The sequence below is a fragment of the Aethalodelphis obliquidens genome, unplaced genomic scaffold (genome assembly GCF_003676395.1).
Source record: "Aethalodelphis obliquidens isolate GAN/ISIS:26980383/991018 unplaced genomic scaffold, ASM367639v1 scaffold117, whole genome shotgun sequence".
NCBI lineage: Eukaryota > Metazoa > Chordata > Mammalia > Artiodactyla > Delphinidae > Aethalodelphis > Aethalodelphis obliquidens.
In genome coordinates, this window is record NW_020838061.1 from 377,339 (window position 1) to 390,963 (window position 13,625).

At 33.2% G+C, this 13,625-nt stretch overlaps 1 protein-coding gene across 9 annotated transcripts in view; it reads right to left on the reverse strand.

Moving 5' to 3' along the window:
• Positions 1 to 13,625, reverse strand: part of RPS6KA6 (ribosomal protein S6 kinase A6) — a 171,442-nt gene that overhangs the window by 93,812 nt on the left and 64,005 nt on the right. For 7 of the 9 annotated variants that reach the window (XR_003431008.1, XM_027097885.1, XM_027097887.1 and 4 more), the window contains 3 exons: positions 9,165 to 9,281; positions 2,198 to 2,279; positions 1,453 to 1,533 (listed from right to left, as the gene is read on the reverse strand). Coding sequence is in view for 8 of the 9 variants with exons in the window: in XM_027097885.1 (XP_026953686.1) it covers positions 1,453 to 1,533; positions 2,198 to 2,279; positions 9,165 to 9,281 (280 nt within the window). In the remaining variant the exon portion in view is untranslated. Of the gene's footprint in view, positions 1 to 1,452; positions 1,534 to 2,197; positions 2,280 to 3,274; positions 3,363 to 9,164; positions 9,282 to 13,625 lie in introns of those variants that run through there. The other 2 variants (XM_027097889.1, XM_027097890.1) reach the window with 2 other exon arrangements.

Below are 13,625 nucleotides of genomic sequence, written 5' to 3' on the forward strand. Positions count from 1 at the left end.
AATTCAGAAAGGGAAAGACAAATTCCATATGATAACACATATATATGGAATATAAGAAAAAACATATGTCATGAAGTACCTCGGGGTAAGATGGGAATAAAGACACAGACCTACTATAGAATGGACTTGCAGATATGGGGAGTGGGAAGGGTAAGCTGTGACAAAGTGAGAGAGTGGCATGGACATGTATACACTACCAAATGTAAAATAGATAGCTAGTGGGAAGCAGCCGCATAGCACAGGGAGATCAGCTCGGTGCTCTGTGACCACCTGGATGGGTGGGATAGGGAGTGTGGGAGGGAGGGAGATGCAAGAGGGAGGAGATATGGGAACATATGTATATGTATAAGTGATTCACTTTGTTATAAAGCAGAAACTAACACACCATTTTAAAGCAATTATTCTCCAATAAGAAAAAAATAAGAGAAAAACAAAAAGATGTGGCGTACACACACACACACACACACACACACACACACACACACATACACACACACACACACAGAGATTATTAATCAGCCATAAAAAACAATGAAATATTGCCATTTCAACAACATGAATGGACATAGAGAATATTATGCTTAGTGAAAATCAAAGACAAATATTATATGATATCACTTCTAAGTGGAATCTAAAAAATAAAACCAACTAGGGAATATAACTAAAAAGAAACAGACTCATAGATATAGAGAACAAACTAGTGTTTACCAATGGGGAGAGGGAGGGGGATGGGGCAAGATAGGGGTAGGGGATTAAGAGGTACAAACTACTATGTATAAAATAAGTAACCTACAAGGATATATAGTACAACACAAGGATTCATCACCAATATTTTATAGTAAATATAAATGGGATATAACCTTAAAATTGTGAAACACTATATTGTACACCTGAAACTTATATAATACTGTAAGTCAACTATATCACAATTAAAAAAAACCTCAGAACTGTCTGACTCCAAATTCATGTTCTTTCCATTGTACCTATTGCTTCTCACTTGTATTCCTCTCCTGCCAAACATAAGAAAAAATAACTCAAATAGACTAATATACCATATGGTCCTCTTCAACAGAATGAGGATGTAAGATTAATATGCTCATTATGAACATGTAAGAGGGGCCCTTCCAAACACAAAAATGTTTTGAAGAAATTGTCACAGTAGTTTATAGCCTAAGATCCCTGGAGGTATAGCCTAGTACAGAAATACTACTAGACAAGTAATCAGAAGACACTATCTTGTTACCTTAGACAAGTTAACCAACAAATACAGGAAAGACAACTAAAAGCTAGATATTAATTCTTATTTCAGATAAATACATTTTACATAGTTGAATGTATTAAATCATTCCATATTCATTTCCTGTTTGAAGTATTTATATCCTGTTATATTATTGTCTGAAAGGAAATCTTAGTTCTCTAATTCCATATTTTTTTTAAAAAAAGATTACATACCATAGTGCAACTTGACAATAAATGGATGATTTACTTCCACCAGTATATCCCTCTCCATCTTTGTCCGAACTCTGTCTCGAACTAAAAATTACAGAAGGGTAGAATATATTGCTCTCGTATATAATTTCAGTAGAGATCCCATCAGTAATTCACCCAACAAAAATACAGAAATATAAAACATAACTTTATAAGTGCCCAAATTTGCAGTCTATATTCCTAGACAGTAATTACCATATTCTCAGAAAGCTAACAAATTCAGTTTAGATCTAGAGATGTGTTAAGGAGACACAAAGTTATTTGGTGAATAAGCATTTATTATATATTAGTCTCCAAATTGTTCAAATGAGTTTATTGATTAAAACTGAGCACAGTGTTATTGTTATCACAGCCTGGAAGACAGTGTATATAAGTGTAGGCAGGTGGCTGTGCTTTCTCAATATGCAATACCAAAACAGATAGAAAAAATAAGAATCTTGAAATAAAAGAATATAGTTTAATAAAATAAGTTCACTTTAAATAAAACATGTCACTTTTTATCCCATTAAATTTTTACTAGGGTACACTCTCACTAAATTAGGGTATATGCCAATATCAAACCTAGAAATATCACTTACCACTAGAAATCTGTAACAATTACTAATGTTAAAAGGAAACTAAATCTACTCATCTTATATAAGCGTGCACAGCATATTTCTTAAAACAAGCTTTACCACATTCTATTTTAATAAGGTTTCCAATTTTCTACCTTTTAAAGAAGCTTTCTTTAACACCTTCATTGCATAGAGCTGTCCAGCATCAGGACCAGTCTTCTTTCTAACAAGAAAAACCTAATAGGAGAATTAAAATTAAAACAGTGAAATTCACATCCCAAGCCATTCCTGCTAAACATATACATTAGCACATACATACGGCCCTGCATTTTCTCTAATTTTATAAAGATATACCTTTCTCTATAAATTATACTTGGTTAATATTTTCTCACTTTCAGTCACTTAGTGAATCACACTCCTGTACATCCTATTGTGGAAAAGAAAATTTAAAAGAACATTTGAGAAGTTTCTGATGTAAGAGATAAATAATATAATGAAAGACAATTTGAGCTAAGGGAGCTCCTTATAAGACCCAAGCTCCTTTTTGTTACCTTAATAAGGAGCAAACAAATGTGATGACCATTAATTTGATACCTTCATTTCTACTTCCCTATTGGTCCATTTTAGAAGTTACCAGGTATTTTATTTTCTAATAAGAAATCAGGCAATTCTTATCTGTCTGCCAAGAAAAAGAATCAAGATAGCAAATATTTCAATAAAGAAATGAAAGTTAAATTATTTAAAGTTACCAAGTAAGCTTAAGTAATAATATCTCATATTTTCAAACCAGTATTATGACTCATTAAAAGCTAAGTTTTAAAAAGCCTCAGTTATGAAGATAATTATGAGTATATTACAGTTTTATGAGTTATTTATTAGCAAAGGGTTGTTTCAATTTTTTAACTATTTAGTAAAACGTGTTCACTGCCTTACCTGCCATCCTCAACTCTAACAAGTTCTATTCAAGTGTTGCTTAACTTTAAAATGTGGTCAAGTAACTAACTTGTTCACACAAAACTGCAGATGGGAGAGATTTTAACTAATTTTTTGTCTTGCCTCTTTCCTAAGGTAGAGCTTAAAACCCTTTAATCCAAATATTTTATGTGATAATTATGTATCAGCCAACTGGGCAGGTGAGGGGGTGGAATCTTTACTTCATTTAATCTCTGCTTCTCCTATTCTTTATATCAGACCTAAACTCAAGGACCATTTCAGGTTTACAGTTTTCATACTCATCTAGTGTAGTGCTTCTCACACTTTCTGTGTAGACCAACCAGTCTTTTTTCCCCCTTTTCTCCAAGTCCATTGCAGACCATACTTCTATAAAATATAATCAAAATGAATTATTTAGAAAATTGAAATTTAAATGTCATAAAATACAATCCCTTTTTATACTAATTGATTCTACACATAAAATTACTTTGTCAAATTTCTGTAAAAGTTGCTAAATGCTTACTCTCAGTTTTTGAACATGTCTTACAGTAAGCCAGTAACAGTTCATACCACACTTGGAGTAGACTAATCAAGAGAATTCACATATTAACAGATGGCTGGGTTTTGCAACATAAAACTATCTTTGGAGAAAAGAAAAGTTCAGGGCTTGAACCAAATCATAAAATTGCATATCACCATAAACATTTCTGTACTGAAAGAACTAACAAAGCTACTACCCTATGTTACTTTCAAGTCTAATATCTACTCTGAACTCCAACAAGATCTCCCCAAACAATGTAGAACCCCAAGGAAGTGTGCACTGCCACAGAAGATTTCAGTAGCTTCATTCCATGGAGTTATTTTTAGTGCATTTAAACTTGGAGAGGATAGTCCTAAAAATCCATGATTTTTCACTGATGAAAATAGTAAGCAATGGAACAGAATGTCAAATTTAACACACCTATAGCCTACCCTCGGTCTCCTTTATAATGAAGATTCACTAGAAAATAAAATTAGTATTTTATAAATGAACAGTGCTAAATCAGGCTTTTTAATCACAGAAGAATATATTCAATCTGGGTTAGAGAGAATACAAACACAAACTAGATTACCATGGGGTTCTAAATGTCATATAAAACTTATTGAGTGAGCTAAAGAAGCTATGATCCCAGATGCACATTTTCTTATCTGTATTTTTCAAGTTTTCTGCTGTTGGCAAACAAGTGGACTTGTACGTATTTGTATAGCTGATTTCAGTCTATATCAGTTCTTTAAACAGCAGGTTAAATTAATTGCCATAACACACACACACACACACACACACACACACACACACGTTTCAAAGCTAAGCAAATGGCATTAACCCTAAGCACCAGACTTAAAGTTTTCATTCAGTTTTACTGACATGGGCAAATAAAGGTAGATAAACAGTTTCCTCTTTCCTAATCAATATCATGTGACCAAGATGTTGACAACAAAGGAGTCAGGTCATTTCGTGAGTGTTGACTACACCACAAGTAAGAGAACTATCTTTCTCAGTCTCTTCCAAGAAAGCAATTCTCAATATTTTTGGTCTCAAGAATTCTTTTACTTTGCTGTACAGTAGAAACTAACATAACATTGTAAAGCAGCTATACTCCAATAAATATTAAAAAAATAAAAATAAAAACCTTAAAGATGATAAACATAATAAAAAAAAGAATTCTTTTACAATCCTAAAAATTACTGATGACTCTAAAGTACTTTTGTTTTTGTGGGTTTTATCTATTGATATTTACTATATTAAAAATTAAAACAGAAAAAAATTAACTATGTATTAATTCATTAAAAATAATAAATACCTGTTATATGTGAATATAAATATTTTTATACAGATAACTATATTTTTTCCAAAACAAAAAAATCAATGAGAAGATTGACACTGATCTACATTTTTGCAAGTCTCTAATATCTGGCTTAACAGAAGACAGTTGGATTCTCATATCTGCTTCTACATTCAATCTGTTGCAATTAAGTTATTTTGCTTAAATTATAAGAAGAAAATCAGGCCTCACACAGATATGTATTTGGAAAAGGGAGTACTATTTTAATAGCCTTTCCATATAATTGTAGTTTTTCTTTTTTGATACGACACAAGAATTTGACAAGTGGCAGTTTCTTAAAGATTAGCTGCAATGAAAAATCTGAAACCACATCAATTAACTGTCCATATTCTTTTATATAATAATCCATGATCTACCTGACACTTTGAATGGATTTTGTACTGATGTCTGATTTGATAACATCATGTGTTTGGTCAACTCAAAAACATTGGGTCACTGAGTTATTCAGATCTTCCAAATGTTGACAGTAGCAATCTCATCAGGAAAGTCTTTTGAGTATTGAGAACAGTTGAGCCTACAGTGGCAAATAAAAATTTTCCAAAATTCTAATTTTTTGCTTCAAAGCTCGAATTTTATCATTGACAAAAATATTATCAGTTGTTTTCCATGAAATAACAGGTTCGCTCCATTCATTTTTGAGAAAACATCTACCAAATACCCAAGTCTAAGTAACCATAGTTTGTCGATCATTCTTTCAAGTAAAAATGCTTTTCCATGAAAAAAGCGTCTAATTTAGCTCACAACTCAAAAAATTACAAAAGTGCTCTGTCTTGAGACAATCATACTTTTGGTATGCAGCTAAAGTACTTTGTGTACTTCTCAATTTCATCACACAATATTAAGAAGATGTGTACTCAAGGGTTGATACTTGATAAATTTAATCACTGTTAAAATCTCATCGAGGACATTCTTAAGTAAAACACATTTTTTTAACTGTAAGTGGGTGACAGTGAAGAATATGATTACTGATGTAGTTTAAAATCACTTCCTTGACTGTGCCAAAGTGCCAAAAGTTTTACGAATAATATCTTAGTATTATAAAACAGTCTTGACCTTGAGAACCCCCTGAAAGTGTCCTGTGGATATCCAGGGGTAGTAGACCCCACTTTGAGAACCACTGTTCTAGAACACAGCCTTTAGTGGAGTTGAAAAGAATGGAATACAGAGGGTAAAAAGAGACAATTAAAGAAGAAAGAAAAACCCAAAGCACAAAGCAGCCACTTTTCCCCTATCTCTTAAAACACTCACTAGTATCTCAATATGGCATCTAATAGAAGCCATCATTCACAGTCTAGAGATATAACTGTTTATTTGTTCATTACCTGATTTGTTCTTTTCAGGTCTAATGAGTGAACTTTCCTAGCACAAGAAAACATCATCTCACTCTGCTCTCTTTCCATCATCAACTACAGAAGAAGCTGCATGACTTCAAACTACTGTTTCTAAAAACATCTCTTTCCTGATCAGAGAGGTTTCTTTTCAGTCACTCTAATCCAATTCTCAGAAATTGTTCAGAAGAGAAATGAATGAGTGAATTACTCCAATATACTTTTCTCTCTGTCATATGGACTTTTATATTTTCCGTTAAGAAGTGTTTGCTGAAGTGAACTGCAGAACTGCACAGCTTTAACACTGATTGAAGAGAAAGGACCATTTGCAAGAAATTTTAAGTTGTAAACATATATTTTTAAAACTATCTCTTGATAGCTAATCAATTACTAAGGAGGGCAAGGGTTTGATATTTTCAAAAATCCATTTTTAAGTCCTATATTTAAAGGCTTTACTATCACAAAAGCAAAAATAATATGAAGCATGAATGTTAAAATGTATGTATGCTTTGTGTAAATGATTTGACATGTGAAATATACGAAAGGCTAGTCTGACAATGTCAAACATGTTTTCAAGCGTTTTATTTTATTGTGTTTTAAAATAAGTAATGTAAGTTGTTTGGTATACTTCATTTAAATTCACACATTACTTGATGTGCTTAGTACAGAATTTTATATGCATCTTTTATGATAATGCATGCTTCTTTAAAGTACAATTTTACAATTGATTTTCGTAGGATTTTCCCGATTAAATAGACTATATAGATGTTCAATGTCACAAAGCATTATATAGGTTAAAATTCCATTTATTGCATTTTAACAATGGGACTTTCACAGAAAAACTTATAAATAAGACTGCAGCCCAAAGTTTCTTGGAATTGCTCCTACACTTATCTGATTCACAGCCTTGGCCAAATTCCTGAATAGGTTCAGCATATAACAAGTCCCACCCACACAATGCCTACGCAAGTGACATAATACTGACGAGCAAGTATGTTCACATCCTAGGAAGAAAAAAATAAGCCACCTCCTTAATATTTCTTTGGTTGATGAACTGCACAAGGATCACTATTCTGTATTTTAGTATTAGGAATTTTTTAAAGGCTTCTATGATATCCTTGTTAAACCAAAGTTCCTGTACAAAGCTGAGTGTTCCCTGATTTTTTTAAGGACTGCATTGACAACTTGTCAGCGTGTTGCTATAATTAATGTGAAGATGTTACTGAAGACATTTTATTATGTTATACTGTATTTTCTTCATGAAGCCCCATAAGAAAAATTTCTCTGGTCTGTTTGATCTGTTTCTTAAAGATACTGTCAATAATCATACAATTAAATGTTTCAGCCTCTTTATAATGGCTGCCAAAATATTTGTCTTCACTTTTGCCCCATTTCTAGGCCCTTATACCATGCATCTGTGAACAACAGAGTTTATTCCTGGCTTCATCTCATCTTTCCTGCTCCAATTTTTCTGCTTCCATCATCTTCCCCACTTATTTTAAATTTTATTTTATTTAGTATTCATCTATGAAAGCCTTAAATCCTTTCTGGAACAAAGCTGGATATAAATAAATACACATATGAATAAATTTACATATATCAAATGACAAAACAAATACTTTTAATGGCTTGAAATGATTGCCTGGTGATATTTTATTTGAGTCGCTATGTAAGCATTTATATATTGGGGATGTAAAAGAACTTCATCTCTGTTCTAAAATTAACATCATAAAATATAATGTAAAATATTTGTTTATATACTGTACTTTTAGTAACTTTAAAAAATAAAGGTGTTCAAAATGCACATGCCTACTCTACAGGTCAGTTCTATAAATACACCCCCCACACATACAATCTATTGAAAGCTCCTTCTAGTTTTACTCTCCCTAGCACAACTATTCAAGTCCTATCTCCTTGTCATCATATACCTCCTGTACCAATTCACTGCCAAACCATAATCCACCTTAGCTTGTACTTTTTGTGTCCTGAAAATGTTTCTCTATATTTTACATGTGGTATTCTATACCACACAGGTATCAGATTACTTTAAGACAATTATGTCTACTTTATATTAACCAATGTTGTTTTTTAAAGTGTTATACACAAACCAAGTGTTCAATAAATGTCTTTCTTTTATAATGTTTCAGAGCATAATAAATAAGCAATGCTCAACTTCCTTACTTTCCCCTTTGAAACTAAATCTCAGCCACCCTGAAATTAGTAGTTTCTCATTAACTTCCTCCCCTTAAATTGCCACTGTTGCTGTTTCCTAAAGGCTGTTACTTAATATGTGTATGCAATACTTTTCATGTCTTAGATGTTAGGTATACAAAAGTCAGGAACCAGACCTACATACATCTTTTCCAAGAATCATATACCATTAAGCCCTTAATAACCAATTTTAATAATGAGTGTCAGAGTTTATCTTCCTCAATTTTGCTTTTTCCCTTGAAATTTAAGCCCTTTGAAGGCAGGAGTTTCACATAATCCATATATCACCCAGTACTTACCATAGCTGTACTTTACACACATATTTGCTTTAAAAGATGATAGATTAATTTATGTATTCAGTACATGAATTGATACATACATTCTGGCTTCTGTGATAGAGCTAAGGAATACAGATGAAATCACCAAGAAAGAAAGCTAAGGTCATGCCAGCATGTGAACAGAGAAACAAGATCTCTTTTACAAAATTCAAACTTTCTTGATTTAGGCAGCTAATAAATAGCATGCTATATTTTGTCCTAGAGATATCAGTGATCCCAGGGGATTAGAAAACCTTTATTATTACAGAGAAGAATAAAGAAATTGAACTAAAAATACAACAGAAATAAAAAGCAGTAAAATTAGAGCCGCCTTTGTGTGTATCCTTTGACAATTTAGAAACAGCACATTTATCAGATTTCTACCTATGTGTATACTTTTTTTGTTAAATGTTTAGAAGAAAAACAAATGGGGAAAAAGGCATCCATTACCTTTCCAAAGGATCCCTGACCAAGAACTTTGAGTAACTCAAATTGTGCAGGATCTGCTTTCTCATATCCTTCCTTAACGTGATGAGTAATAGGGATTTCTTTAACAACTCCTTCATCCTGAAAAAAGAAATCCAAGCAATACTCAAATATACTTACAACATCTTATTATTAGCTCCATTTAGAACCAGAAATCACAACAGAAATAATTTAATACCTAACTCCTTAAATCTAGCACAGAGTTTTATGGGCTACTAGCATCCCCATTTCCTGGGTTTTCTAACACATAGAGATAGAACATCACCACCACCACCCCTATTATATAATTTCATGTAAACAGAAGCATGTAAAATCTATGCTTCAGCTTCTGTTCCAACTAGGTAGAGACAGAAGTAAAACATCAACAACTAACAGAGTCTTAAGAACCTCAATGGAGTATGACTTATGAGGTAGATGCAGAGAAAGTCAAGAGATAGATAAAACCTTGTAAATTGTGGGACATGACAAAAAATGTGAACCTCAAGAGTTCTTTTAAATAGTATTTCACTATACCATTTTAAGTAGTCAGTAATATATGAATATTTAAATGTCCAGCTAGCCATATCAATGAAAAAGAAACTAGCCTAGACAAACAAAATCTGCAAAGCCCAAAAATATGTTTCCAGGCCATGAGCCTACTTTTATTGAAACTTTATATATAAATTATATGCCAGATTTACTACCACCTGGGTCAGGCAGAAGGAAGTCACCTTGGAAGTGTTTCTGCTCCTTCATATAGGACTCTATATCAAGACTACACTCAGGTGAACTGTAATTCTAGTCCCTAGAACAGTAGCTAGGATGAAAAAAAACCCCTCAAATGTATTATATATCACAAAATAACAAAAGCTGGGATATATTATCCAACCTTCTGACACTATAGGGGAGAAAACTGAGACACACAGAGTTTAAGTTCACATGACTAGTTAATCATGATGTCTAGAAGTCTTGGTAGCTTTCCATTATATCATATCAATTCTGGTCTGGATGGCAAGAATGTTCCCAATCCATTCACCCTTTAATTAACTGATTAATCAATGGCGACTGTGGTCATAATGGGCAAGAGCATGGTCCCAAGTAAGGTGGCTTCATGGCAGCTAAAATAACTGCCATGTTACATAAGTAGTCAGACATTTACTCTCAAAGAAGGGTATCCAGCAGAGGAGTTTTAGCTTTAGGTATTAAGAACCACTAATCAGTCAGAAATGAAGTATCTGTTCTGAAAATATGTCCATGGATGTTTCTTATACATCAAAAGAGTATTTCACTGGACTCTTTTTTTTTTATTTAACATCTTTATTGGAGTATAATTGCTTTACAATGGTGTGTTAGTTTCTGCTTTATATCAAAGTGAATCAGTTATACATATACATATGTTCCCATATCTCCTCCCTCTTGCGTCTCCCTCCCTCCCACCCTCTCTATCCCACCCCTCTAGGTGGTCACAAAGCACCGAGCTGATCTCCCTGTGCTATGCGGCTGCTTCCCACTAGCTATCTATTTTATGTTTGGTAGTGTATATATGTCCATGCCACTCTCTCACTTTGTCACAGCTTACCCTTCCCCCTCCCCATATCCTCAAGTCCATTCTCTAGTAGGTCTGTGTCTTTATTCCTGTCTTACCCCTAGGTTCTTCATGACTTTTTTTTTTCTTAGATTCCATATATATGTGTTAGCATACGGTATTTGTTTTTCTCTTTCTGACTTACTTCACTCTGTATAACAGACTCTAGGTTCATCCACCTCACTACAAATAACAATTTCGTTTCTTTTTATGGCTGAGCAATATTCCATTGTGTATATGTGCCACATCTTCTTTATCCATTCATCTGATGATGGACACTTAGGTTGCTTCCATCTCCTGGCTATTGTAAATAGAGCTGCAATGAACATTTTGGTACACAACTCTTTTTGAATTATGGTTTTCTCAGGGTATATGCCCAGTAGTGGGATTGCTGGGTCATATGGTAGTTCTATTTGTAGTTTTGTAAGGAACCTCCATACTGTTCTCCATAGTGGCTGTACCAATACACATTCCCACCAGCAGTGCAAGAGTGTTCCCTTTTCTCCACACCCTCTCCAGCATTTATTGTTTCTAGATTTTTTGATGATGGCCATTCTGACCGGTGTGAGATGATATCTCTTTGTAGTTTTGATTTGCATTTCTCTAATGATTAATGATGTGGAGCATTCTTTCATGTGTTTGTTGGCAATCTGTATATCTTCTTTGGAGAAATATCTATTTAGGTCTTCTGCCCATTTTTGGATTGGGTTGCTTTTTTTTTGTTATTGAGCTGCATGAGCTGCTTGTAAATTTTGGAGATTAATCCTTTGTCAGTTGCTTCATTTGCAAATATTTTCTCCCATTCTGAGGGTTTCACTGGACTCTTTTAAATAGCTATGAGAGTGAGTTTCCCCTTTTCAAGGCGTCTTTTTTGTAAAAAGTCAAGGACCTTTTTTAATGCACATACATATGTTCTGTAGCTGACATTTTGGAATTATATTAAAGTATGGCATATCTTTATGCACTTTTGCAATACATGTACATCAAAAGCAACATCAAATTGTATACTCTTATTAATATTATTTTAACTGATTTTATACCACATATTATGAATGTAGTAATAGTCTTCAAAGAATGGTATAAAACAAAAGCATACTGGAAGTTTTCTCCAGTGTAAAGAACACTGACGGAAGAGTCACAGCCTAATTTTTCCTCCTAGTTCTCCCATGCATAAGCTAAGCAGCCTTGGCCAAATCACAAACTACTCTACTTCAGTGTTCTCACATGACAAACAGATTATGTTAGACTGTTCTTTAAAGTCCCCTTCAAGTCTGTGATATTATATTGAACACAATATAATATTTTTATGTTTAAGAAGGCACTTCAGTTTCTGCCACATTTAAGATCATCATTATAAACATGGGTCATGACATCGGTTTTTAAAAACATTCAGAGCTAGGAAACAACTGTACTCTATCCTACTTAGTTTCACCAAACCTAAGCAAGTCTTCAAAAGGAAATGTCTGCTCAATGCCTCTTCTAATTAAAATCCACATATGCCCATCTTTTAAAAATGCAATATCTCTTTCAATTTTCAGCAGCATTACACTATAAAATTTCAAACATGAAAATGCTATAAGAAAAGACATCTTTTTCCAGCAGACAGCCAGCAAAGAATATTGTTACACTGTGTCCTAACAACTTATTTCCTTGTCTTTCTCTCCCACTAGACAGGTAAGCAACCTGTATCCAGGTAATATCACATTCATGTCTGCATTCATAATGCTTAGCACAATATTTGTTTGACCTTATGGGAGCAGACAGCCAAAAAAATCCAACCAATTTCATAAAAAGGGAATGAAGAGAAACTTATTTTCTAAAATAAAGATTTGTAACAGTAAAATTAATCAATAAGAAACTTCAAAATTATTTTTACCTTTTTAAATAACAGAAAAATATGTATGAATAATTTATTTTTAAACATATAAAGGTAATAGGGAAACAGGAGATTCATTCTGAATAATGGAATTATGTCAATTTTGAATATAACTGACTTTGTGATGACAATATATCTAAATTGAATAATATAAGCATTTTTCCTTAGATATGAGGAATATAAATAAACATTTTTCCAGATAATTCATGATTTGGCCATGCCACATGGCATGCAGGAACTTATTTACCCAACCAGGGATCAAACCCGCACTCCCTGCAGTGGAAGTGCAGACTCCTAACCACTGGACCACCATGGAATTCCTCATGATCAGTATTTTTATTACACTGTGTTGTACTCAACACAAATGAAGGGTATAATGACCCCAGAATCTGCACTTTTAAAAAAATGCTGATATTAACTTACTGATTGCTCATCTGCCTGTTATAGATATATGTTCCTAGACAAACAACTATATGTATATTACTAAATTATAGATAGTTTGCCTTTAAGTAGACAGTTGTTTACAATGCTCTAGTTTCAAAAACATCACTTATAAAATATTCATTCAATATGCATGTTTGGTTCCCACCCTCAGAGATTATGGTTCATTAGAATTAGGATGGGGTGGGGGGAAGGAGTCAAGATGGCAGAATAGGAGGAGACAGAATTCATCTCTCCTGTCAAGTGCATAAAGAATACATCCACAAATGGAACAATTCTCATAAAGCACCGGATAAACATTAGTGGAAGACTTCAGACACCTAAAAGGACAAGAAAAACCCCCTTGCAATGGGGTAGGATGAAAGAAAGAAAAAAAGTAAAGGGGACTCAGGAAGGTGAAGTTCTTGTTGTTGTTTTAATTTTTTTTTAATATATATTTTTCTATTTTTACTTTGATTTTTTTTTTTTGTTTTGTGTTTTTTTCTTGTATTTAGCCCTTTTTTCCATTTTTGATCATTTTTATGTGTTTTATGTTTCTTTGCTT